Source organism: Symsagittifera roscoffensis, chromosome 5, assembly GCF_963678635.1.
Source record: "Symsagittifera roscoffensis chromosome 5, txSymRosc1.1, whole genome shotgun sequence".
Taxonomy (NCBI): domain Eukaryota; kingdom Metazoa; phylum Xenacoelomorpha; order Acoela; family Convolutidae; genus Symsagittifera; species Symsagittifera roscoffensis.
Genome location: NC_087066.1, coordinates 32,060,793 through 32,087,703, shown reverse-complemented (window position 1 = coordinate 32,087,703; position 26,911 = coordinate 32,060,793). Strand labels below are relative to the sequence as shown.

The window sequence follows — 26,911 nt, the reverse complement described above, 5'->3', positions numbered from 1 at the left end:
ATTTGATCAAGTCGTATCTAATCCCCTATTTGATTCGCCGTAAAGAACAAGAAACATCCGTCCTCAAAAAAGTAAATGACTTTATATCTTTCAAGTTTGGAGACGTACAATTTCTCGACCTAATGAACTTTCTGGGAGGGGCAACTACTCTGGACTCCTTTCTCAAAGCCTAAAAAGCTAGCGAAACGAAAGGATTCTTTCCCTATGAGTGGTTTGATAACCCAGACAAACTTGACTTTCCTGAATTGCCACCGTATGAAGCCTTTTTCAGTAAACTTAGAAACAACAATTCTCTAGACAAACACTTCATTGATAATGAGAAGCTTAGAAAAAGTGGGTTTAACGAACAACAGACACTGAAAAAGCTTCAAATCAAGACTGTTCCTCCATCTGGTTTGGTTAATTACAATTACTTACAAGAGACTTGGAAGAAAAATGGAATGACAGTGTTCAAAGACTTTTTGAAGTGAAACAACAACAAGGATGTAGTTCCAACCTTGGAGGCAATGCAAAAAATGATTCAGTTTTATCATAACAAAGGGATAGATAAGTTGAAATTTGGATGCACACTTCCAAATCTAGCAAACATATGTCTAAACAAATCTACAACTTACAAGTTTTATCCATTTGGCGAAAGTGATAAGGACTTGTGTGAAAGAATTAGAGAGGACGTGACTGGTGGACCTTCCATTGTTTTCACTCGAAAAGCTGTAGTTGATGAAACATACATCAGAAATTCATCAAATGTTTGTAAATCAATCGTTGGAATTGATGCAAGCCAGCTTTACCCTTTCTCAATGTGTCAAGATATGCCAACAGGACTGTACGCGAGATGGGAGTTTGATACTGAAATGCAGAAATTGAAGGCTAAACATAACGGAACTCGCAACTTTGAGAATATGGTCGTGACTTTCTATCAAAAATCAAGACCAGAATGTAAAATTGAGAGCTTTTTTACATCTGGAAAACAGGAAAAAAAGAAGAGAGAGATGGATGATATGCGACGAGAATACATTAAAGAGAAAGGATACAAAGTGGAAGAAATGTGGGAGTGCGACTGGTGGGAAAGTTTCAAAACCAATGACAAGATCAGAAATTACGTCAGAACCCACTTTACCTATAAAAGACCTCTTTCTACAGACTCCCTTCTAGCAAAAATAAAAGATGGATCTCTTTTTGACTACGTTCAGTGCGACTTAGTTGTTCCAGATGAGCTAGAATCAAAATTTGCCAATTTTCCTCCAATTTTCAAAATTACTGAGGTTGGAAGAAACGATAATGGAGACTACATGAAAAACTATGCATTCGAGAACCGCATGTTAAAGCATCCTCAGAGAATGCTAATTTCTAGTTTCAAGCTGGAAAATGGAACAGTAATAACTCCTCTATTCAACTTTTATTTGGAATTTGGCCTGCAGTGCACCAAAATTTATCGTTTTGTTCAGTATACTCCACGGAAATGTTTCAATAACTTCGTTCAATCGGTGGTTGATGCGAGAAGAGAAGGAGATGAAAACCCTCTATCAAGAGTTGTAGCCGAAACAATGAAACTTTTGGGTAATTCCTCGTATGGATATCAGATCATGGATAGACCGAGACATACAATCACAAAATATCTGAACTAAGAAAAAACTCATAAGGCAATCAATGAACCATTGTTCAAAAGATTGAATACAGTTGAAAAAGACTTGTATGAGGTGGAGTTGTTGAAATCAACCATTGAACATAGAGAACCCATCATCGTTAGATTTTTCATTCTGCAGTATGCGAAACTGAGAATGTTGAGACTCTAGTATAACTTCTTCGACGAATTCTGTGATGTAAACAAATTTGAAGAGTTGGAGATGGACACAGACTCACTTTACTTGGCACTTGCTGAAGAAAATTTATACGACTGTATCAAATCAGATAAGGGAGCTGCTTGGGAAAAAATGAGGGAAAATGACTGTAGAGACTCTTTCGAGGCGGATGCAAAATCTAATCTCTTTCCTCGAACGTGTTGCAGTACGCATAGAATGCATGATAAGCGGGAGCCGGGATTTTTTAAAGAAGAATTTAGATGTACAGAAATGCTCTGTTTGTGTAGCAAGACATATTGCTGCTATGACAACAAATCCGATAAGTTCAAATTTAGCAGTAAAGGATTAAATAAACGTGTTATAGAAGATTCTGGAGACGGTCCCATATCAAAATACAGGAGAGTGTTTGATGAAGCAATTAACCTTACATCTACTAACAGAGGATTCAGAACTGTAAATCATATGGTGGCCACATTTGAACAAACAAAGAAAGGACTAAGCTATTTTCATCCAAAAAGACAATTCAAGATGATGGAATTCATACAACACCATTGAACTTATAAGAACTGATCACTTGTAGTAAGATTATTCATGATATCGTGTTATATTGGTTTTATGATATTAAAATGTAAAATGTTGCGGTAAACTTGTTATGCAACGCAGTGATTTATATACTTTTTGTAATTTAATTTTTTTTTCTCTCAAAAAATTTGATTTTTTTTCGAAGTCTCTGTAGGTTTCAGCATTGTTTCAATTAGATAGAAAGTAAGATTATCTAATAAATTAATAGCTAATCTTATCGTGTTTTGAAGTTTTTTTGGAAATTTTTTCATAAAAAATCTAAGTTTTTCACACAAAAACTCTTACCATTGACTTACCATGTATCAAAAAACTAATTAAAAATCCTTCATTACACAAACCACACGTAATTAAACTTTGATATTTACAAATTAAATAAAACGCGCCAAATTTTTTGCGAAAAACTAGACATTTCCACTCAAAAACCAAAAAAAAATACGTTTTTCTTACCATTATCTTACCATCACACAAACCATAAAACCTTACCATCGGTATTCCCTATCTTTATACATTGTAGACTCTATACCCAATATTAATACATAGCTGGCAGACCGGATGCTCTATTCCTTATCTTAAAACATGAGGGTCAAGCCGGACCAAAAATACAAGCAATTCAATTGTTTTGTTTTGCAAAAAAACGTACAGTGTTTTTTGAAGGCTAAAATTAATGCAAGAACAAAAAAAACTATTGACAATAAGTTGACTGACAACAATTTGTAAATAATTTCAAAATGAATGTTTCAAAGTTCCAAAATCGCGGTTTTCAAAATATGACAAAAAATTTTCCGGACCAGCGTCATTAGTTTTTTGAAATTCAGCACCGGTTAGTGATAAACTTTTATTTTTAGCCTGAGTTTAGTTGAAGGATCGAACACGCCTGATTTGCATTAATGATGCACGCGCATTCACTTGACTAGGCTTGAAAACAATTTAAAATCTACGATAATTTTAAATGCGGGCTTCACGATCTTGCCATGTTTATGGTTTTTCAACGTATTACCTTTGCATTTTAAACGAAATAATTTTTGTTCGCCTAACCTTTATCGTATATTGCAACAAAAAATAATTTTTTTTTAATTTTCCAGCTTGGCATCAATTTTTTTCTCAAATTTTAAAATAGCCACCCAATAGTGAGATGCTGTCAAAGCTGTCAATAACGAATGCTCAAAAATTTCTAATTGATGGGATACGACTTTTTTTGTGACTTTTCAGAAAACTTTTAAAAAAATTCAGAAAACTCAAATTAAAAATTAATTCACAAAATTTGAAGTTCCTAACCCTGTAGTTGGGTGCTGTCATAGTGCTCTCAAAGATTGCTGACGTGTTTTATGAATTCATTTTCATTTTTTTTAGAACTTTAATCTTTAAAAAATTTTCTGACGTGTTTTGTGAGTTTTTTTTTAATTTTTCAGAAAACTTATGTTTTAAAAACTCAAGATTTCAAATTTCCAACCCTAGAGTTGGGTTCTGTGATGGTACTTCCAGGAGTTCCAAATACAGTTTTTGAGTCGAAATGTGAGTGCTCAAATGCTTTTAGTTTCTCACATGTGATGTTTGTTAGGTAATTTTTGTTTACATGTCATAAGAAATTACATACAAAAAAATCACAAAATTTGAGGCGCGTCAGGTTACTCGATAATGAGGCGCGTCAGGTTACTCAAGAGCTGCAAAACTTGACTCCTGCAAATGCGACTGCCCCATGAAATGTCAATTTACATGTAATTTTAAAATTTTTCTAAGAACTTAGATATAAAAAAAATGCCATACATTTTTATGGTTTTTCAAAGTTTGAATTAGAAAAACCTTGATCATAAAAATCATTACAAAAATAGAAATAACCAACCCTATAATTGGATGCTGTCAGAGTTTACTCAAAAGATGCAGCTCTTATTTCCAATAGATGCGTTTTTTATGAGTTAGAAAAAACTAGAAGCACCGGAGGTGCGTTACAAGCTAGTTGAAATTAAATTCAGCTGTTAGCGATGAACATTATTCAAAAGCAAAACAAATAATAACATTTCAACCAAAAACATTATTTGTTACTATATTATTTGAGAGAAAAATTGCAACATGAATTTCCACCTTGTATACAAGAGTTCCGAGAAAAAAAAGATTGCAAGCAGACATTTCACAAAGACAATCACAAAATTTGCATCTCAATTTCACCATTTCATCTACAATCTAACTTAAATTGACGCAAAAATTAGTGTCGGCCATGTGTGATGTGATTGTTCCGGCTTTCATAACGAAAGTAACGGAATATTTGTGCTCGGGATGGGTTTTTTTTTCTTCAGACAAACTTCGACTGTTTGACGGAAATTTTGTTTAATCATTCAAAAGTTATTGTTGTCCTGAGCTTAAAATTGAAAATTTATTTCACCTGTGATCTTTTTTCCTAAAGTTATGGGGGTTTAAAGAGTGTCATTTTGGCCAATTTGGGACAATTAACGCGTGAAATATTTCGCGCAATTAACGCGTAAGCGAGATTTAATCCGTCTTAGAAATCGTTCCAAATTGGTTCAAGGAAGCGTATATGCAATAATGGTGTTGTTAATAGGAGCAAAACCTATCACTTTGTCCTTAATATGGCATGTGGGTTTTTTTTTCTTAAAAAATCTCAAATTTAGAAAAGCGAAAGTTTTATTTTATTACATTTAAATCTTTCATGTTGTTTCTGCTCCATAGACCTTAAAGGCAGTCGGAAAAATCAGGGCTTTGCCCTGATATGAGCAATCTTGTTTTGCCTTAATCTTCAAAAAGCGCAAAAAAGCAACAACATTATTGATTTGGAGTTTAAAATAATTTTGGATTGTAGAATGATTTCCAAAATAAACGTTGATTGAATTCTAGCTTCAGAACATCAATTTTTTTTTTCTGACGAAGTATGCGAAAAATTTTTTAGAAATCCTTCCTAACAACTTACAAAAAGAAAGTTGCACAATTTTTCTTTAATAAATCTTTGCGATCAGTAAATTAGGCTCTAATAAGGGTTAAGTTTGAAACTTAATTTCGTTTGTTTTTGAACCCTGTTTGACCTGTAAAGACCGAAAATAAAAATACTAATCACTGATTTCCATAAACTAAGTTTATAAAAAAATATTAGTCATAAAAATTTCATGCATTTTGCTTAGATGGTGTCATCGTAATTTTAAGAACTGTTTTTTTTGTTGACTTTTTTCAAAGTTTTCGCACAACTAAGCAAGATATTAACCAACAAACATCCTAAATTGCAATAAAAAACAATTTTTGAATTGATTTTTTTAAAATGAGATGATGATTTGCTTTAAAACATTTTTTTTCATGAGGTTTGTAAGGATAAGAAAAATAAATCATAAAAAGTTCTCTTTTCAAGTGAACTATTTTCGTTTTGGTGAAAATTGAGGGAAAAATGATTTTATCTTGGGAAACACAAATTATCAAAATTTTAAGCCGTGTTTCTTGAAAAAAGAGTGCAGCAAACACTTGAAAATCAATTAAAAAAAGCGGCACAGAAACGAAAAAACGGAGTTGTTTTTAGTATTCAATTTAAAAGATAAAACAATGTTTTTGAAAGGTTTATGAGTATTGTAAGGACAAAATATCATTAAACGAAAAATGATTTTATCTTGGGAAACACAAATTATCAAAATTTTAAGCCGTGTTTCTTGAGAAAAGAGTGCAGCAAACACTTGAAAATCAATGAAAAAAAGCGGCACAGAAACGAAAAAACGGAGTTGTTTTTAGTATTTAATTTAAAAGATAAAACAATGTTTTTGAAAGGTTTATGAGTATTGTAAGGACAAAATATCATTAAACGAAAAAATCAAAATGAAAGAGGATTTTCACTAATTGAAGAAACACATTTATCAACTTTTTTCCTTTAGTGTTTTTTCAATGGATTAATTCAAACATTTTCCTAAATTTTGAAATTACCAACCCTGTAGTTGAGTGCTCTGGGAGTACACTCAAAGGATGCTGATAATATTTCCAATATATGCTTTTTTACGAGTTGTCAAAAAATTAGAGCACCGCAGAAGCCTAACATGCTAGTTGAATTTAAATTCAGTTGTTAGCGATGAACATTATTCAGACGCTAAACAACAGATAACAAAATAGCAAAAGACGTTTTTTGACAAAACAAATAGAGAGTTCTAAGACTAAACTAACTAAGAGTTCTGAGAAAACTAGAATTGCAAGCAGATATTTCTCAAAGATAAACACAAAATTGTCAACACAAGAGTTCTGAGAATGACCCATCAATTACTGTCCCCTATAAGTGATGTAATTTTATTTGATTCCTAAAAAACGCAAAAGAGCAACAAAAAAGGAATTCGGAGTTTTAAAAACTTTGGAGTGAAGAATGGTTTCAGAAATCAGCGTCGAGCAAAATCTAGCTTCCGAACATCCCTTCTGTTTCGATGGAATGGAAAATTTTTAAATTTCTTTCTCAACTTACAAAAAACAAAATCGCACACTTTTTTGTATAACTTTGCGACCACTAACCTGCGATAAGATTCGAATAAAAGTTAAATTCTGAGATTTAAATTAGTTAGTTTTTAGCCCAGATTAGCCTCTATACAAAACAGTTTTAATCACACAATTCCATAATTTAAGTCTATAAAAAAAACGTGTCATACAATTTTTATGCATTTTGCTGAAATTGTGTCATCGTATTTTCAAAGAACTGTTTTTTTTCTGTTTGGCTTAAGATTCTGTGTATCTTCATAAATAAAAAAGAACATGTTTTTGTCAAAAAAATGCTGACCAAACAATTTCCATATATGGGTTGGAAATGGTGTTTGAACAGCTTTTTTATAGCGACAACAAAATTTTTTAAAAGTTGTTTCAAAATTGCCACAATGATCAAAAAAAATTTTTCTGGTGAAATTTGAAAGTAGCAAACTTAAATTATTTAACTAAAAAAGAAAAAAAATACATATATCATTTGGAATGATTTTTTGGCAAAGTTAAGCTGATTCTTCATTTTGACTTAAATAAATTGAATTTGCTATTTTCAACTTTTGTCATAACTTTTGTTTTGATCACAGAAAATTTATGCAGAAAAACTTCTTTTCATGCAAAAACCTTTATAAATTGAAATTTTTACATAAGAAATAAACATAAGACTTTTTGTTTGATATGAGTTCTGAGCAAAATTTGGACAATTACTTGGAAAGTTGAGAAATACAGTACTGATTTAAATTATTCGGACAAAATGAGCGAAACTTGTAATTTCAAGCACATTTTTCTGATATTGAGTTAAGATTAGACGGAAGCGAAAAGAACAAAAAATGCTGAGAACTTCATCAGAATAAATATGGTGCAATTTTTTCTCCGGAGATTTCAACCATCATTTTACCCCAAAAATGGGTCATTTTCGCTTTTTTCAATTAATCCAGAATTACGAAACTACTTTGTTAATTGATGAGAATTTTATATCACAAGGAGACTCTTACATAGCTCAACAAAGTTTTAGCAGGGTGAAATTTCCAAAAACCTGTATAAGAGAATTTTTTTTTAAACTTAATTGTCAATAAATGTGATTTTTACTATACAAAACCCAGAATCTTTGCTTAAAAACAACTTTTAAACAATTTGCGCAAATTTTTGGAGACTTAACCCTTCTTAAATTTTGTTGACCTATGTAGGAGGCTTCGTGTGACATATATTTCTCGTCAATTAAAAAAGCAGTTTCAGCATAATTCTTGATCAATTGAAAAAAGCAAAAATGAACCATTTTTGGGGTAAAATTTTGGTTGAGAATTTTGGAGAAAACATTGAACCATATTAATTCTGATGAAGTTCTAAGCAACTTTTGTAATCTTCATTTTTTGTCTGATCTTAACCCAAATTGAGAAAAACGCTTTTGAAATTTCAAGTTTTGTTCGTTTTGTCCGGATAATTTAAATCAGAACTGTAAAGTAGACCAGTAAAGCAATGACTGAGGTTTTCTAATGTATTTATTATGATTGATGAAAATGTTAAATTAAGTGATATAGATTTCTAAATCAATATACGAAAATGAGCACCACTTTGATCGGGTATCTTGACACAACGCGCAAAAAATTCAGAACAAGGCTAACTTTTTCATGGTTTTCTGAAAAAGCAAGAGAGCGATTGCCAGATTTTTTTTCAATGAACTACTCCATTCTTTTTTATACATAAAAGTTGTTTGCAATGCATTGAAAAGAACGATAAGATTTTTTTCTTTGCCTATTTTGCTTTTAATAACGATCAAGAAATCTATTGACGTGTTTTCAAGAAAGTGTTGTGACAACTTTCAAGGTCCAGATTGCCAGATTGTGCAATTACAGGCTGTTCAATCCAGATGCAATTACAAGCTAGCAACAAGCATAATAAGGGTTTGTTTTGGATTCTGTAGATTAAAATAAAACATCGGCTTCTGAAGTAATTGGCAAGTGTCATGAACCATGTAAGTGCCAGATTCTACTTTGTGGATCTTCACATACCAATATAACTCTTCTTGTTGACTTACATTTTCAGCTGCCTATTTGCTATTATTGCGGTTCAAATGACATCTGAATTCTGATTGGTCGAAACACAAGGACAGAACCTCTCTCTCCTTCTCTGATTTAGCTGAAATCTGAAGAGCCAAGCTAAAGTGTCTGAATGGTATAAAAAGTGAATAAGAAATAGGGAATAAAGTTAAATCAAGTAATTCACAGGATTGTGTACGGTGAATTTACAATATGCGCGATTTTATTTGTAGAAAATACTTCGACATTTTTTGGAATTAAGTCAAAAGCCGTCCTCTTTTTGTACAACATTAAACACTCCATTTTTTCAAGTGTAAAATAAAATTAGAGAGAGAAAAAAAAGAAAATATTCTTTTTTGGTCCTGAAAGAAAAATATAGATTTTCAGTCTTACATCCTTGCTTGCTTGAGGTGTTTATTGTAGAAATAGTAGAAAAACCTTCTCAAAATTCCACCGCGGACAATCAAGTCAGCTACCTGTGATTACAATTATCTTTTCCTTAATATATTTGCCCTGCCTACTTACTTGTCTAGGTTATTAGATTGCAGCATATAGGAGCGAGAGTACAGAACTGAAATATTAAATCAACTTTTAACACCCGTATATTCTGTTATTATTTTATATGTCCATAATTTGCGTGCGTCCCGCCCAGTGCAATAAAGCCTGTAGGTAGCAGTCAAAATAAGCCCACTTAACACGACGATTTACCTGGTTAAAATTGGTAAATAGCTGCTCAGACAATACCGTCGTTAATTTTCACTTTTAACCTGGCTGAAATTGCTAATGGTTGAAGGCTTTTCCCAGTATTTCCGAATTCCGGTGATTGAAAACAGAAAATACGGTGCCATATTTTGACGAGCAACCTCTCTTTCTTTTAAATAATGCTCATTCCACTTTTAGTCTCCACTCATAAGTTGTTACCTTTATGCACATAACTTACTTGAAGACTAGTTTATCGTTTTATCTGGTCAGTTTTGCGCACTTTTAACACTGATGTAGTGCAAATTATGACCTCGTAAACCTGAAAAACTGCCCAAACCAAGCTCTTTAAAGGACCAGTAATTCAAATTTACCTTTTCAGAAAGTTTGCCCAAACTGCCATTTAAAAGTTTATCTCCGACCTAGTTCACTCTTTATTGTTGTTTTTATTGTTCTTTTAATGCTCTTAGAGTAAACGAAACTTGGTATACCTTCGCAGCTTTGAGTTTTTTTGATAGCGTTATATGACTCAATAAAATTGTCTTCTGAACAATTTGAGCAATCAGAGCGAACAAAATTTATAGACTTTAGAGCAAATTTTTATTTTTAAGGCTTACAATTATTGCAGCTCTTGTGTTTATAGCTTTTTCTGTAGTTCATTCTTTATCATCAAAAACAGACAAAAAATACTGAATCAATTATCAAAATATTACTTGAAACGATTCAAATAAATTTATATTACGATTGACTCAACTATAAAATTTGATCCGGTCTAGAACGAGGTCAGCCTTTTGAAGAGAGAAGACCTATTTATTGCCAGCACCTTGATAACCTATTTTTACAATCGAAACAGATCTAAAATTGGTCATTAATTCGTCTTACATCTTATTCAAGTTCATTAAGCTGGACACTTTTTATTTTAATCCAATTTCAGTTTATCGTTGCTCTTAAATCGTTTGCCAACTAAAACTTAAATTATCAGCAAACTTGGATGATGTTTTCAAATTGTGTCTCAAATAACTTGTTGAAGCTATTTATAGCACTCTCAGGTAAGCCTTTATTATGCAATTCTTTAAAAAACTTTTTTTTTCTAAAATATTTATATTTATTTAAATCGAAGACTTTTTAATTATTTCTATAATTCAGCATATTTGTTTTCAACAAAGTTTCCACAAAATTAACTTTTTGTAAACGGCCCAAAATTAATATTTGAGACAAGCTATGCTCAAGCTCCTTAAAGCTTTTAAGAAGCACACAGCTCTTAATTCGTTTCGTACTCAAAATTAAACAAAACTGCATCTAATTTAAATATATATATATATATATAACAGATTTATTTTGATACAAAAACAAAACGTTCAAATTTCCTTTTAAATAAGTTGGTCAAAATAAGTCAAAAGATTGATGGCTTGAAAAATAACTTATTGGCGAAATATTTGGTGTTACGTCCTTGCTTTCTTATTATAACAATTAATAGAATAATTTCAATTGAGGAATCAGACTGCAGCTACAGAATTAGTTTCATGGCTTAACTTTAATCTTCAAAGGCTATTTATGAAATATACAAAAGAGGGCAGTCAAAATATTCCGGGATTTGCCCTAATATACGACTAGTTTTTTTCTTGTTTTTCTTTTTCAATTTCTGAATGAGCGCGTAAACAGCAAAAAATGTTTCGTGCAATTTTTTAAATTGAAATGGCCCGAAGCAAGCTTTTGCTTGAATACTTATTTAGACTGCCAATACTAGAACATCCTTAGATACAATTGATCGGAATTTGAAGAAAGTGACAGTGTATTTGTGTTCCGGCTTGTTTTTTTTCTCCAAAAAATTTTTGGACTCTTCAGCTAAAAATTTTTGGCAATATTTTGCATTCAGTCTGAAAGAGAGTTTCACCAAATACTTTCACACAGATAGGGTTTTTGAAAATTACCAATTTGACCATTTTGCGCTAATTTACTGTTACCAATTGTCGCTTGTTGCGAATTGTCGCCTGTTACGAACTGTCGCCTGTTACGAATTGTCGCCTCACGCTGCACAAGTATAGAAAAAGTTTGGTTCAATACTGTAGTTTGATACGCTTTATTTCTCGATCGGTATAAGATCGAATAAATTTCCCATATGCATAAATCTCCGGTTTAATATCCATTATCACTTGTGGCCATTATTTGAACAATGTTCAATATAAATCTCTTTTTTTCAATAACAGAATGAGATGAAGTTTTGCTAAATCTAATCATTAATTCATTTTTACACCACTTCCTTCTTTTGGGCTACAAATGGAGGCAAAATTTTTAATGGTCTTTTGCCACCGATACAGATTGGGGTAGATTAAGATAATGGCAGGACCATATAGTCCCTCTTTCAGATATCCATGATAACTATCTCTACTCCTTTAAACTTGTTCTCGTTCTCTTTCAAGCCACTTTGGCTGATATTGTGATAGGTTAATTAGCAGAAGATAAAAAGATCCGACGGGATTTGACCCAGTCAATGAAATGTAGACTTCACGACGCTAGATTAAATTAGGCTTTGATCCAAGTTGGGCCAAAATTTCGTACCAATTGTGCTAGACTTGGTCTTAATTCTGACTTTTATCATGAAATTCCTCGCTAATTTTCACAATCAGACGCTAAGCTAGATTCGATATGCAAGGTTATTTTTTCCGAGCCAAAGCCCATTTGGCGCGCGTTTTGAAATTTGACCATGAATGTTTGATAAATTTATGCAGAGAGCTTAAATAGGAGACAAATCCTATGACAATTTTTACTAATCGAAGTTATTTAATCAGTATATTTCGGTTCTTATTGATGGGCTTAATTTTCCCTGAAATGGATGACTAAATGAAACTTTGGGGATTAACTTTGTCGTCTAAGAGATTTGGTCATATTTCAGCGAATAAGTCTCAAATTTCACTCAGTTTCAGTCTGTGAACAAACTTTAGCCTAGTCTAGACAATTAAATCGCACGGCAAGGAAATGAAAATGGCAAACAAATTCTTCGAAGGCACCAATTTGATGTTGCGCTGCCAAAAAAAAATCACGATTAAATAAATTTAGAAAAAAGTTTTATTTCAAACTTGGCGATTGAGTGCAAAAACAAAGGTACAACAAGACTGCTCGTATCAAGGCCGAGCCCTGATTGTTCCGACTGCCTTTTAAGGTTTTATGGAGAAGTAATTACATTAAAAAATTAAATGTAATAAAATGAAATGAAATTTTTTTTTTAAATTTGAATATTTTTATGAAAATCATCATTAAAAAAAAGAAAAGATTTCTTATCTCTTTATGCATTTTGATAGGAAATAATTAGGATGATTTTATTTTTTTTGTTGCTGAAAGAGAAAACAAATTTGAAGAGAAAACAAATTTGAGAATAACTGCAAATGCAATGTAAAACACAGAAAAACTTTTTTCTATTAACACGCCATTTAAAGTACAAACAAATAGATTTAGCTCCTTGTAACAAATCAAATATGGCAAATAAGCTTCTTTCAACTAATTTGGAACGATTTTAAGACGGATTAACTCTCCGCTTACGCGTTAATAGCGCGAAATATATCGCGCGTTAATTGTCCCAAATTGGCCAAAATGGCAATCTTTAAACCCCCATAACTTCACGAAAAATGATCACAGGTGAAATATCTCTTCAAATTTGAGCTCAGGTCAACAATACCTTTTGAATGATATTAAAAAATTTCGTCAAAAATGGCTAGTTAAAAAGTCGAAATTTGTCTGAAGAAGAAAAAAAACCCACCCCGAGCACAACTATTCCGTTACTTTCGTATCAAAAGTCGGAACAATAATCAATCATATAATTTTCTGCTGAATTAAATAGTCTTAAACGTAATGAAAAAAAAGTCAAGCAAACTGAATTGTATCATTGGTTTGATATGGGATTTATTTTTCATCTTGTTGATAATGTCGAATTTGATGCTGGATTTAAATATAAGTATATGAAGTAATGACTCAAAACCGCTCTCACTTTCTTCTAAAATTTAAGCCCAATTACAAAACTGACGAGATGAGTTCGAAGACTAGAAGTACTTCTATGAAAAATATCTGAAAATATTATCTTCTCATTTGATCATAAATTTTTTGAAAAGACAGGAAAATCTTTTAAACAATGTACAAAAAAGAATACTTTTCTACGAAATACGTTTTTATATGCATCGAAACGGCAAGCAATTAATTCCGAAGCTGAATGTTACCACCATGTTATTTTACAAAAAGAAGAAAACAAATGACGTGGTTGTACGATACCAATCTGTTTATCGGCAACCAGCGTGAAACTTGGATTTTGCTTGAATACATTGTGGCCTGTTGGCTTTTTGGAAAAATAATTTTTTATCCCATTTGGATAAAACACACCAAATTTTATAAAATCTAACTTTCTTCAAGAAAATTTTTTTATCAAGACTATCATGCGTTTTGTTGATTAAATTGACAAAACGTTTTTTCATTTTGGAGGAAAGTTGATTTAATGATCTTATATGAGGGTTAATAGCATTTGTTTTGCATAAATCTACTCACTTTTTTTTCCAATTTTCGAAAAATTGAGAAATATATAATGCTGGGATTGATTTTTGTTATTCAGACCAATTTTACAAAAACTCTGGTCCCTCGCGAGACCAATCTAATAATCTGCATGTGCCCAGCCGAGTGTGCACGCCACTACTGTATTCTGCCATGAATATGTCTAAGCTGTTCGTTTTGCAGGACGAATTTACTTAACTGGCAAATTATCCCGCACTTCAACAATGATCCGAATTGAAATGATTTAACTATTTGTTTTTATTAATTCCATACAAAACTCGAATTATATCACTTATGGTCCACCAAAAATTCATAGTTTTGCCTATACTTAATTTACCAAAAACTATTGGAGATCAATTACACTGCATGCAGAACATTGCCTTGATACAATCAGCCTTGTTAACGGTTTCTTGACAACAGCAATATGAAAAAGGAAACGACTTTGCTGTATTTTCAATGTACCGGGTAAATTTTGTTAGATAAGAGCCAGTTGATGAATTAATCAGTTCGAGTTTACGAGAATGAGGGGGACTCAGATCAAATTTTTACCCTCATTAAATAAAACCACATTAGTTGACCATTTAATTTTTTTTGTTACTTTCATGTAATTTTTGTGAACTTGTCTTGTCTCTCAGAAGGACATAAGTACTTTACTACCCTGATTTCTTTCGAAGTTTGGTGTTTTGTTATAAGCTAGCCTTTTTTTAGATATTTCAACATTGCGTTTTCGAATTCCATAAAGTTCACACTACCTACCTAATTGGGTTTTTCTACATTTTTGTTCAAACAAAGTGCATTCAGTTTCTTTTCCATGAGCATCTCTTTCAGCAACAAAAAAAATAAAATCATCCTAATTATTTCCTATCAAAATGCATAAAAAGATAAGAAATCTTTTCTTTTTTTTTAATTGGAATTGGCGTTCAAGCATTTAAAATAATGATCAAAAAGCGTATAATTTTAAGCACAATGTTGTTTGAATTTTGTATTTTGCTCGTATCGGGCCGAAGCGCTCGATGCTTTGACTGCCCCTTTAAGTTTCTGTAGTAGTTTTTACAATTAAAAAATTGAACAAATTTTCCACAAAAAAAGTGTATTTTTTAAGATTTTTGTTTTGTGAAAATTCTTCCCCTACGACGTTCTGCACTGTGACGAAATTTCATTTAGGAAAACTGTAGAACAATCAGTAGAGGCAATAAACGCAAAGGATCTTTGGAGTGAAATGTTGTACAGTGGTACTTGATCACGTATTTCAGAAAAAGATGGCCAATAACTCGAAATTCATTTTTTAAAATTCAATATCGAGGTTTCAGAAAACATACACGGTCTCATATCTAAGCATCTATTGCCAAATTACCAAAAAAGTACAGAAGTCAATTTTCACTCCTTGTTGCGTGTGCCTTTTTGAAGTAAGCTGAGCAAAGTTCAAGCAAAAAAAAAATACTCAAATTCATATAGTGTCTTAGTTTTTTTTAACATTTTTTGTTTTCCTCGCAAAGTCAGTCACCACAAATCATCTTCGAAATCTTTGAGTGATATTCCATTTTAACAACTTTTCAGTCGCGATTCGAACGGCTTCAAAAACTGCGAAAACTTTTTTCTCAGTTTCGAGAAGAACCAGTTGGAAGTTATTGATTTTTGGTCTAATATCAAGCTGATAATTGAGCGATCAAGCTTAGAATAGCTTATCTTTGCGTAATTAAAGCCGTGAAAATTTAGTATATTCGATTAAAGTTAGTTTTTAGATTTTTTTAGCGCCATTTTGGGAAAAACGCAATCAAAAAGATTCTGAAAAAATTTATTATAAAGAATTTAAAAAATTTTGTTGAAAATTTATTATAAAGAATTAAAATTTTTTTTTGTTTTTTTTTGTGATTTTGTTGCGAAAAAATATATTTTTCAGAGGGGCTTTTTTTAATATGACTGTCAAAGTTGCCTAAGTTTTATTTTTTTGTGAAATTTTTTATCTTGAAAAACTACCCTAATTAAAAAAAAAATTTCCTTTTTTAAAGACTATGGTCGGAACATTCAGTGGTAGTTACATAGAAACCGGCTAGCTTCGTTATATGTATAGATCTGAACTTTTTGTGATACGTCTGGCGCATAGTTTCAATTTTTTTGCACAAAATTCGATGATCAAATGAGGTTCTTTTTTTGGTTATTTGATATTTTTTTTGACGCAAAAACTATTTTTTTATATTTCATACAACTCACAAGAACAGCAAACTCATTACTTTCATTTGCGTAAATTTTTTTTAATGGTTTCATTTTGTTTCTTTTTTTGTTCAATGATTTCTATCTCTTCTCTTTGGGGCATTTTTCCTTTGTTTATTAAAAATCAATATTGGTCCGGTCAGTGAGGTTTCATCTCTGGTTTATTTACAAACATGTGGCTTAATTGTGACTGACTGCTTCGGTGAAATCTTCTTAGACAAAAGAACTCATGAAAAATTTGTTATCAAATCATCTTATTAATTTTTCTCTTTCATGTTTTTGTTGCTTTTTATTGTGGTATAAATTCTAATCTCAGCAGAGCTTTTAATGGTACCGGTAGATTTGCTTTCCTTTACTTTTTATTTGATGATGAATCTGCTCGAATTTTAAACCTTGTAGCCGCTTCGCAAAATTGTCTCATGTTGTATTATAACTTTGAGTGTTTTCTAGCAATCGAGGATGAAGTGGTTTGAAAGTGTACGATGGATTTAATACAATTTGAAATATTGATCTTGCATCGCTGGAACAAGAATTTTTTTTAGCAATTGAACACATTTTAATTATTTGTTTTTCGGAAAATGCGAATCTTAAAACGCATAGAAAGCACTTTGAGACTCAATATAACTTCTACTTGCGGGCAACTGACGTGCGGGTTGGAAACCTTCAGGTTCTCATTAAGTTTAATAGATCCCTGTCAGCTTCCTGGCTTTTCAGGTTTAAACTCAGCTCTACGAAGACAATCCATAGCCAGAATATTAATATTACAAAGACTAAACTAGCAGTCAAAAGAAACATTCTCCATACTCTAAGTTTATATTTTGATAGGAGAATGTCAAGAAAGAAACTATATGGGTCACTTTACGTCAAGTTGGGAGTTGTTGATATTCACGACAGGGGTGAAGTTTACTAAGCATACAATTAACATACTACGCATACGGACTGTGGTTACACAAGGATAACAAAAACAAACTTCCTTTTGGTTTTGTAAATAGGCAAACTCACAGATGGAGTCTTTTGTCTATGCCTGATTTACTTAAGCTGCCTTCATTCATCGCCACTCGTCTTTGATTCCCAATCATTTCACCCCTCCAAACACATACACAAAAAGGTAGTCAAATGCATTCAGGAGAAGTTACGCGAAGAGAATACGGGAGAGCCCATAATTTGAATGCCCATTTTTAAAATTAAATTGTCAACTTTAGAACAATTTCCGTGGTGTCTTTTGGTGTCACTTGAAAAATGAAGAGGCTAAAATTCCTATGGGCGTATTTGATTTCTATTGTTGCGTGGGTTGCAATTTTCCATCTCTCTTGTGATTTCAGGCTATTATCTTCACTTTTTGTTCACTTTTAAGCACACTATCAATTTTTTTTCATAAAAATCGCGACTTTCTTGCTTGTTCAAACTTTCTTTTCACGCTTCCACAAAGGGTGGAGCAAATCAAAGACAAAAGAAGAGTGAAAATTCTCTCTTAATTTGAAAACGCATTCCAAGATTTCCTTTTGGCTATTATTTCAGGGATCATTTATCAAAAGTGTAAATTTGCGTCACTGGGAATATACTGAAGCAACTAAAGCCATTAAGATTTACCAAATTTAGGGTAATTGTTTCACGCCAGGACGTGTCTAAAATGCAAGTTCACCAACTGATGAAATTAATTATCGCAGCTTGAACTTCAGGGTGCCTTTGTTATGTTTTCACTTTAAACTAAGGAGTAAATAATGATCTAACGAAAAAATCCGTGTTTCCATTTGAATGTGAACACAAGCAAGTACCTGGGGGCTTAAGATTTTAATAGCAGTATTCGAACTAAGTCTTTTTGATGATTGACTATGTCTACAAATTGAATTTTCGTAGCAATGTTTATTCTTCTGAACTGCAATGTAAATACCAACCGTTTTCCTTATTTTCTCGTCAATTAGAAAAAAGAACACGGAACTCAAATGTTGTCAAATAAAGGGTAAAAACGAAGGTTTGATACTCGATTTATCAAAACGTAACGAAAAGTAAAACTGATCAAAGAAATGAGCCTAAAAATAATTTTTTTGAAAATCTACAAGAAAAAACCACCTTTTTTAATTACGATTCTTCTTACATCGTTTTTGGAAAAACTTGGCTTGATAATTCGTGAAATGTGTTTTAGCGTTCCATGCTATCAACTGTGCTCAGAGTCCAAAACTGGAGGTTATATGTGCACCCAAGACGATAGCAAACGAGGGAACCCAGGCGAATCTGGAGTGTACTTACACGGTTCCAAATGACGTCAAGGTCAAAGGTGTCACCTACGACCACAACGGGGTAGGTCAAGGGTTCAGTCTTTTTGTTGATTTCTTAAATATGTTAGCCAGTTCAGATTAAGTGTTTGGAGTTTTGCGGTATACTAACAGATTATTGCATTATTAGCAGTAATCATGGTACGTTTTCTTGAACTGTCATGATGCATGTTTTACTTTTTTTTGGTTCAAATCCCTTGAAGTTATCAAGAAAGGTATAGTTTTTTAATTTACCGTGTTTTATCAGCATAGTTTTTTTTACTTGACAATTCAAGAACATTTCATTTGAACTTAGGAAGTTTGGTTAGCACTAAGAAACAAGAAAATTGGAGGAGCGTTTCTGTTCAAGACTTCTCTTCTGTAAAACTTCTAGATTTACCACCGCAGGTGCAAATAATTGAGCAATATTCCAATGATGTTACTTTTTTGCATGATTGAAATTCATTTTTAATAATTGAGTCAGTCCAAAAACGAGGGTGAAGTGCTTCCTTGTTCACGCTGGGCGCCTGAAAAGGTAGCACCACGTGATCAAATGGATGAGTGTCAATTAAGGACTTGTGTGCTTCCGGCGGGGCAGGTTGTTGACTGGTAGCTGAAGCTGAGCAAATAGATTTTCACACCTAGAAGAATCCTATCTATCTTTCCATTCACACTTCGCTATTTGATTTGGATTGGAGCTGCGATCGTTTTTCCTTTACTTTTCACAGACCGCTCTAAGATAGAGAGACTGATAAACGGGCTTTTAGCCCTGCAAATAGCGAGTGTGTGTTAGACTGAAAGGTGTAGATAAGCATGAACGAATTCTGAAGGAGTGAAGAGAGTGTCTGCTATATTTATCAGCAAACAGGGTGAATGGAGGGATGGGAAGCACTTGGCTCTATTTGAGGACGCTTCTGTGGCAAGAGAAAATATCGATTATTGATTCTTTGTTCAAAGTGAAGAACGTATAATGCTTCAAAGTAGGCAACACTTTCTCGAGATTTTGACAGAAACAGACTAGAGCAAACATGGAAAACTCACAAGGTCGGAGACATCTGGCTTAATCTATCGCAACAGAAGGGTAGCAGAAAACAAAATCCACAATCGAAAGTCTCAAATAAATTTTTTTATTTGGCTATAAAAATCCCCTCAAGCCAACATTTGTTATTGGTTATATTTCGAATACGGGATCAAAAAACATCTAGGAAACAATTAAAGTAATCAAAGGACCTAAGAAGTTAAGCCCTATTTAGAGGCTGGATGTTGTTTGGTAGACTACTCTAGATCGCGGATCTCCTTAATGGTTACTAGATTTATTTTTCATTTACGCTTAACTGCGTTCAGTTAGTCCTCAAGTTGTAGAAATTCGCTACTGGGAAATAGAAGAAGATTATTAAAAAGTTCACAGGTCTCAAGTCTGTTGAAGCGAAAAATATATAAATCTTGTTGAGCAGTCCATATCAAATCTTTTAAAATAGAAAGTGCTAGAAAATAGTTTGAATTGAGCTTAGTTTTTGGGCTAATTGAAGCTATAAAATTCTCGTTTATTGACCCTGAAAGCCAACCCTACCAAAGTAACGGGCCACCAAGAGTGTTTAAATGAAGTAGTTTGACGGTTTTCGCCGAGAAATAAATGCCACGAGATCCCAGATAGATAAATACTTCCTGATATCTTATCCTTTGTAGAATTCAGGGTTCATTTACAGTGGATTCCAATTTTGCGAGTTTATGAAAAAAGCTAACAGACACCCACTGATTATTACATTGATCATTTAATTTTACCCAGGTTAACTGTAAAAATTCTTTTTCAACTGAAATCATTCAACCTATCATCGAAACTTTTCCCACACAGCTTCTATTTGTGTTTGGGGCCGGCGAGGGGGGCAACCGGAAACTTGCATATCCATTCCATCATACGCCTTGATTGATGAAAAGAAAATATTGGATAATTAGCATCCGAACTGAAGGTTTAACGGAACTACCATTACCCTAACGACCTAATTACAGTTTTTTTTGTGGCGAATGCTAGGAAAATAAATATAGTACGTAGAATGAAATCAAGTAGTCTGTTACTTTTTCATTTTATGCTTTTTGGCGTATAAATATAATAGTTTCATTTCATAATGTAGGCAAACTGTCAAATAGTGGATCAATCTTTTTTTTTCAAACTCAAACTTAGTATGATAATAATTGTTTAAAAATTTTGGGAAAAAAGTGAAACGTTGCTCAAACTTAGTACCATAATGATTGTTTAGCATGCTAATGAAATCTAGTATAATTATGAAAACTTTCTCAATCTAGTATGATGATGATTGTTTAAGAAACTTCGATAAAAAGTAAGTTTTGTGAATTGAGAGGCAAACTTTGAAACAAATTCATAAGAGTTTTGAGCACAGCTCGATTTTGTACATTTTTTAATTTTTTTTTCAGTTATGCACCGTTTCAAGTAAAAAAAAGAGCTGCCCCTTAATTTTATTAAAACCACAAGGTAGAGACAGCATCAATTCCAACGTTGCATAAGCTTTAATCCCAAATGATAAAGTAATTTTTGCATTTTTAAAAATAAATACTGTTCAGTTTATCTTATCAGCTTTTGGCTCTCGTTGTGAAAATTGACTGACAGCTGAAAAACATCCCCTTGCAAATTGGGGTCTGAATCTTGATTACAATTGGCATCAAATGATTGCTACCCGTAGCCCATATGTTCTGCCCCCAAATTCTGATTGACTTGTTAACACTACATAATCATATCTCCAGCAATGGAGCGAACGAATATCAAAATAGCCCAAAGCGCAAGCAGTTAAGTGGAAAAATACTCCCCGGAATAACAGATAAAGATTTCCGCAAAATTTTCTCCCTAAATTCAAGTTCTTCCTCCATTTAAGGTACTCTCATGGTTAATTCCCCCCATTATGAGGTGTATTGGGAATTTTCCCTGTAAAGGAGGTTTTTTCCATGTTTTCACAAAATGGCCGGGGATAAAAGGTGATCTAATTATTTCTTCACAATAAACTCTGAAAATGTAATCTCTTCTGAATATTTGATTTTTGATACAACACACATATTCACTGAATAAATACCGAGGTCATCACTAGATTGGTAGTTACCTACTATTATAGTGTTGTTTGTTCCAGTAACTAGCCTCCTATTTATTTTCTGTTCATCAGGCAATCGTCTCAATAAGGAATTCTTACCAACCGGTGAGATAGGATTTGTTCACTTATTCCCCTTTCTTTTCAAGCCGCATGCCATCTGTCAATTACAGGCTTCATTCGAATTGCATAACAAAAGAGTGACATGACGCGCACACAAGTATATGAGATATGTGCTCTGCAAACATGTTAGCCCAAGGGCAGGAAAGCAAAAAAGTGGGTGAACTGAATAACTATATTTACGACTGAAATCAGCTTCCAATCTCAAAGAAATCCCATTTGCGCGTCCTCAGAATAAGAATTAAGAGCAATATTAGTCAGTTTTTTTCGTTTTTCTATCAAGGAAAAGTTATGCAGTTTACTGCGACATTTCAGTACGCATTTCATTAGTGAAAACTATAATATTTTGACGAACTTTAGTTGTTTATCAGTTGAAAATTTTAGATCAAAACTGAACCGCTATTGATAAAATTACCACATGCCTTTTGTTGAAAAATACTCATAAGGCACTTAACGACACAAGGTAATTTGAAAGAGAGGTAAGAAGTCAACTTTAGCTATGAGCTGTCACCGTTGCCACTGGTGATCCGTGAACACATGGCTAACAATCATGTTGACCTTTGCTACTAATTGCAAGTTACATAATACAGAATAACGTAATATGCCTATGCCTAATACCCGTCTCCATTACACTACGCTCCAACTAATTCAAAATCAGTATATGGATTCAATCAAACTGCTACATTTTTAAATTTCAAGCTATAAAATTTCACACTTAAGTTTCTGTCTAAAGTAGGTTTAGCCCCTTTCTGGCCAAGTTTTGAAATTATTATTTCGAAAGATTCTCAAGACGCTCAAGTGTTTGTCACTAGTCTTCTTCGGTCATACTAATGGCCGATAATTTGACAGCTATTTCTAGATTATCAGTAGCTAGCGCTCCACTAGAGTCTCCACTTATGACCGCGAGATCCACCGTGCCCTTAATCATCGTGACCTTCGGGTCCTCCTGATCTTTCGTGTTCTGTGGCAATATATTCATAGCCGGTGGCAATATCTGGTCTGTCGTTTCTACCTCAGGCAACTCTTCTATCGTTTGCGCCCCGGGCGCTGCTAGAATCTCGTCTCCTGATACCTCTCTGGATGTCATCGGTTTTATCTGTCTAGCTCTGTTTTAAATTTGGCATTCGAGTACCTAGTTTAAGGTCTTCAATCTGAAACAATCCATCTTTGTTTCTTGTGCAACCGTAATTGGAGGCACCACTTTCGCGTGCTTCACGATCTTCCTCATTTTACCAAGGACGTCCACAAAGTGTACTGAAACTTCTTTGTCTAAGATCTGAGCATCGTCCTGAATATAGTCCGTTCCCCAATGAAAGCGACCCATTTAACGGTTAAAATGTCTCTTATCAGTTTTTCGCTTTTTTGGCCTCGGACTTTTATTAGGACAAACTGGCCCTTTCTTGAGACTAACTGGGCCTTTCTTTGAAAGCTAAGCTCCCCGCCGTGCACTCTTCCCCTTGGTCGATTAGTCTTCCGCAAACTTGATGGTGCCGGTGTTACCAATGGCAATTCATTTTGCTCGTTCTCTGAACTTTCCTTTGTCGTTACTGTCAAAGGTGATACTTTACGCTAACATTATAACCTCTAAATTATATTAAACTCTGATCTATGTCTATGTTAATTTAAAAATACCGGCCAAAAGCCCAACGGCTTTTGGTAGATCTAGAGAGATTGTTCGTTGTCTAATTTTGATATGGAACCAATCTGACGGAACTAATCTTAATTTAACCTTTTTGTTACCTCTTAACTTTAGCGTAGTTACCTTAGTCTTTTATTTAGTCTTAAATAAAAGCCTACAACTAAACGTAGGAATCTTAACCCGACCTGTCTTAAATTAGTCTTAGTTTAAGTCCAACCTTTAACAACCTATAGACGGTTTATCCTATTTTTTAAAACATGGCGCAGTCAAACGAGTCGAACCTACGAGGACTAGAGTTTTTTTGGAACAACACATCGAGTGAAAACCAACACGACTGGAAAAGATGGTCTGAAAAGTTCCAGTTAATTATCATCGCGAAAGGTTCCGTGGACATTGAAGAAGTAATCAACCCGCCGATAAGAACCGAATAAGCATACCTAATGGCAGAACCAGCGGAATCATCCGATGATTAAGCCCGCCGGGCGGAAAAAGAAGAACAACACCGAATAGCTATCCAAAATTACAACAAAGAAATGAGACGGAGGAAGGTAGAAGACAATGCAATGTTCAACGGACTTCAAATCGCAGATATTGACAAGAAGTTAAAATCACAACTATACCTGGCTCTCGGAAGAGAAGGACAGAAATGCTTCTCACATAAAAATCCCGGGAAAAGAATACTGGATATTAACTTTGCTGAATTCTGGGAATTACTCAAAACTACTTTCATGGTCACTACAAATCTAACATACGAAAGATTTAAATTCTTTGGTCGGAGACAGAAAGAGAACAAGTCGTTAGAGAAAATCCTATCTGAGTTAGCAAAAAACTGTAAGCTGGGTCAGCTCGAGTCTGAGTTAGTCAGAGACATCTTCATTACAAACATGCGAAACGTTGAAATACAAAAGAAATTAAGCATTGAATACTTAACTCCAGAAAACGTACCATCTTATGTACTAGTCCATGAGAAAGGTACGAAAGGTACCAAAATTCATCAACAGTACCTACAATTTCCTACCTATAACGCGGTACAGAGACCACAATACATCAAAAACGAACCAATTTTAAATATCGTCGAAAACAATAAGTGCCGCAACTGTGGTCAGCAGTTCAAGAAAGGACACCTAATTACATACCCAGCTAGAGACAGAAAGTGCACTACGTGCGGACGTGAAGGCCACTTTGCAAAACACTGCAGGAGTTTAGTGCGAACACACACAAACATAGTAGAAAAAACCAAACAACCCTGGAAAACGAAAACACCAGCGCTAACCCGCAGGAAAATCCCGAATTCGAAGTTAACTTAGATGATTTTCTAGTTCTAGCAGTGGATGCAGATACCCAAATAAATGCAGTTGAACACAAGATCGAACGCGGAGTGAGAACCGTATTTAACCACGAAGGTTTAGAACTAAAAAAGACGTTGATGGTATCATTGGGAAATTTCAATCCTTACCGCACAGAAATACAGATTGACTCAGCAAGTCCAGTCTCATTCATGAAAAAAGACTTACTTTACGAACTGAAGATACGAGATAGATTTTTATAACTAGAACCCGTAGACGAACTAACAAAGAAAGCGTACCAAGGCTTTGGAGCACAATAAACATCATCGGAAGAGTTCGGGTGAGAATTCAATCAAAGGGTTGGAACGCTAGTGATCAGAAATTTTTCATTACCGAGGGTGCAGAAAAAATTCTCCTCGGAAACGACATATTACCAAATCTGAGAATAGTAGTACTCCAAAAACAACCTCCACCCAACGGGCCAGAACTACGGAGAACTCAGAAAGGATCACCCAACGGGATAGACGTTAATCAAATAAGATTTGCATCGGACAAGAAACCTGAGCAAAACCAAGACACACCATCACAAAGTGAGTTTAAAGAATACATAATAAAAAATTTTCAGACCTCATAAAAAGATCCGGTAGATCAAAGAGTTTCATAGTTTACACTTATTTTAACGAACCAATAAAGCCAATACAGGTAAAGGAGAAACGCATTCCAATTCATCTTCTCCCTAAAGTTAAACTATGTATTGACCAACTACTAAGAGATGGCCACATCGAAAAACTGTCTAGATGCTCTGAAGATTGTTTCATCTCCCCTATCGTAATAACAACCAAAAGAGACGGATCAATTAAACTAGCATTAAACTCGAAATTACTGAACAAACAGATATTTCGCAACAGATATCAAATGCCGAATCTATTTGAACTAATTGATAAAGTAGCTGTTACGATTAGCGGCCACGACGAAAAAAACATTTGGTTCTCATCGATCGATCTAAAGTACGCATATAATCAAATACCACTTTCAAAAAAGGCAAGTAAGCAATGTAATTTCAACATCGTGGGGGGAGAAGTAACAGGCTCTTACCGTTTTAAAACCGGATTCTATGAACTAGGCGATATGCCTAATGAGTTTCAACGCATAATGGACCGTCTGACGGAAAAACTACCAAACACTCAACACGGGGGAATTGGAAAACCGTAGCGTTTGCTAACAGATTTATAAATGTTGCTGAAATAAAATACCGCACCAATGAACTTGAATTGCTGGGTCTAGTGTGGGCATTGGATCATTTTAAAAACTATTTACTGGGCAAACAATTCTCAATTCTAACAGACCATAAAGCCTTAATAGGAGCACTGAGAGACGACAAATACACTAAAACGGCACAATCACGTCTCACCCGTTGGGCAGACAAGTTACTACCGTTCGACTTTACCGTCGAACATTTACCGGGTAAAGACATGGAACTTGTTGATTATCTATCCCGACACCCATCGGGCAAACCCGTACCGGTCTCACTCGACAATGAAAAGTTTGTTATCGCCTCGGTAAATCAATTTAGTACACTTCTAAGTTTTGATCATCTGATGCCGAGAAATTGGTGGTCTTAAATAAGAAATAAACTCTCCCAACATTTCTTAGCACATGATACACACACTGCAAAACGATTGGCCAGTCGACAGATCATATGACCTGCCAAGAAATAGAACGTGAGAAACGAATTGCGAACGCCGCTGAAACTTTCCAAGCTATGTTAACTACTCTAACATTTCAGTGTGCCAAAATTCTCACTCGCGAACGGAAGATTGTGACTCATCCTGCAAAATCAACGACTTTTTTACAAACTACAAAATACTGAAAGATATGGCTGAACAACTAGAATTTACTGAACAGACAGAACATTCTATAACTAAAAACATGGATACTTTAACACCAAGTACTAGCAACCCGTCGGATAATCCCTTAGAAAGATCACCTAGTAAGAAGAAAACAGTCAAAATTAACATATTTTCATTCTCTTGGCCAGAAATATTCGATTCAAAATTTATGTCTGCATATCAAAACAAGTAAAGTACTGAAAAAGTACTGAAAAAAATAAATAAAGCAATTGAGGAAGACCGCAAACAAGATATTTTACTATTGGGAAATTACTGTAAATCGTATTTGAATAACTTACACGTCAGCGGAGGATGTCTTTATATGGACAATCGACT

General features: G+C 33.8%; 1 protein-coding gene across 1 annotated transcript in view; it reads left to right on the top strand.

Annotated features, from left to right (window-relative positions):
* Positions 1-8,747: 8,747 nt before the first annotated feature.
* LOC134846341 (lachesin-like) overlaps positions 8,748-26,911 on the top strand; it is a gene marked incomplete in the record, with an annotated part of 44,140 nt that continues 25,976 nt past the window's right edge. The window contains 2 exon segments of the mRNA XM_063863650.1: positions 8,748-10,602; positions 18,441-18,595. Coding sequence (XP_063719720.1) covers positions 10,545-10,602; positions 18,441-18,595 — 213 coding nt within the window.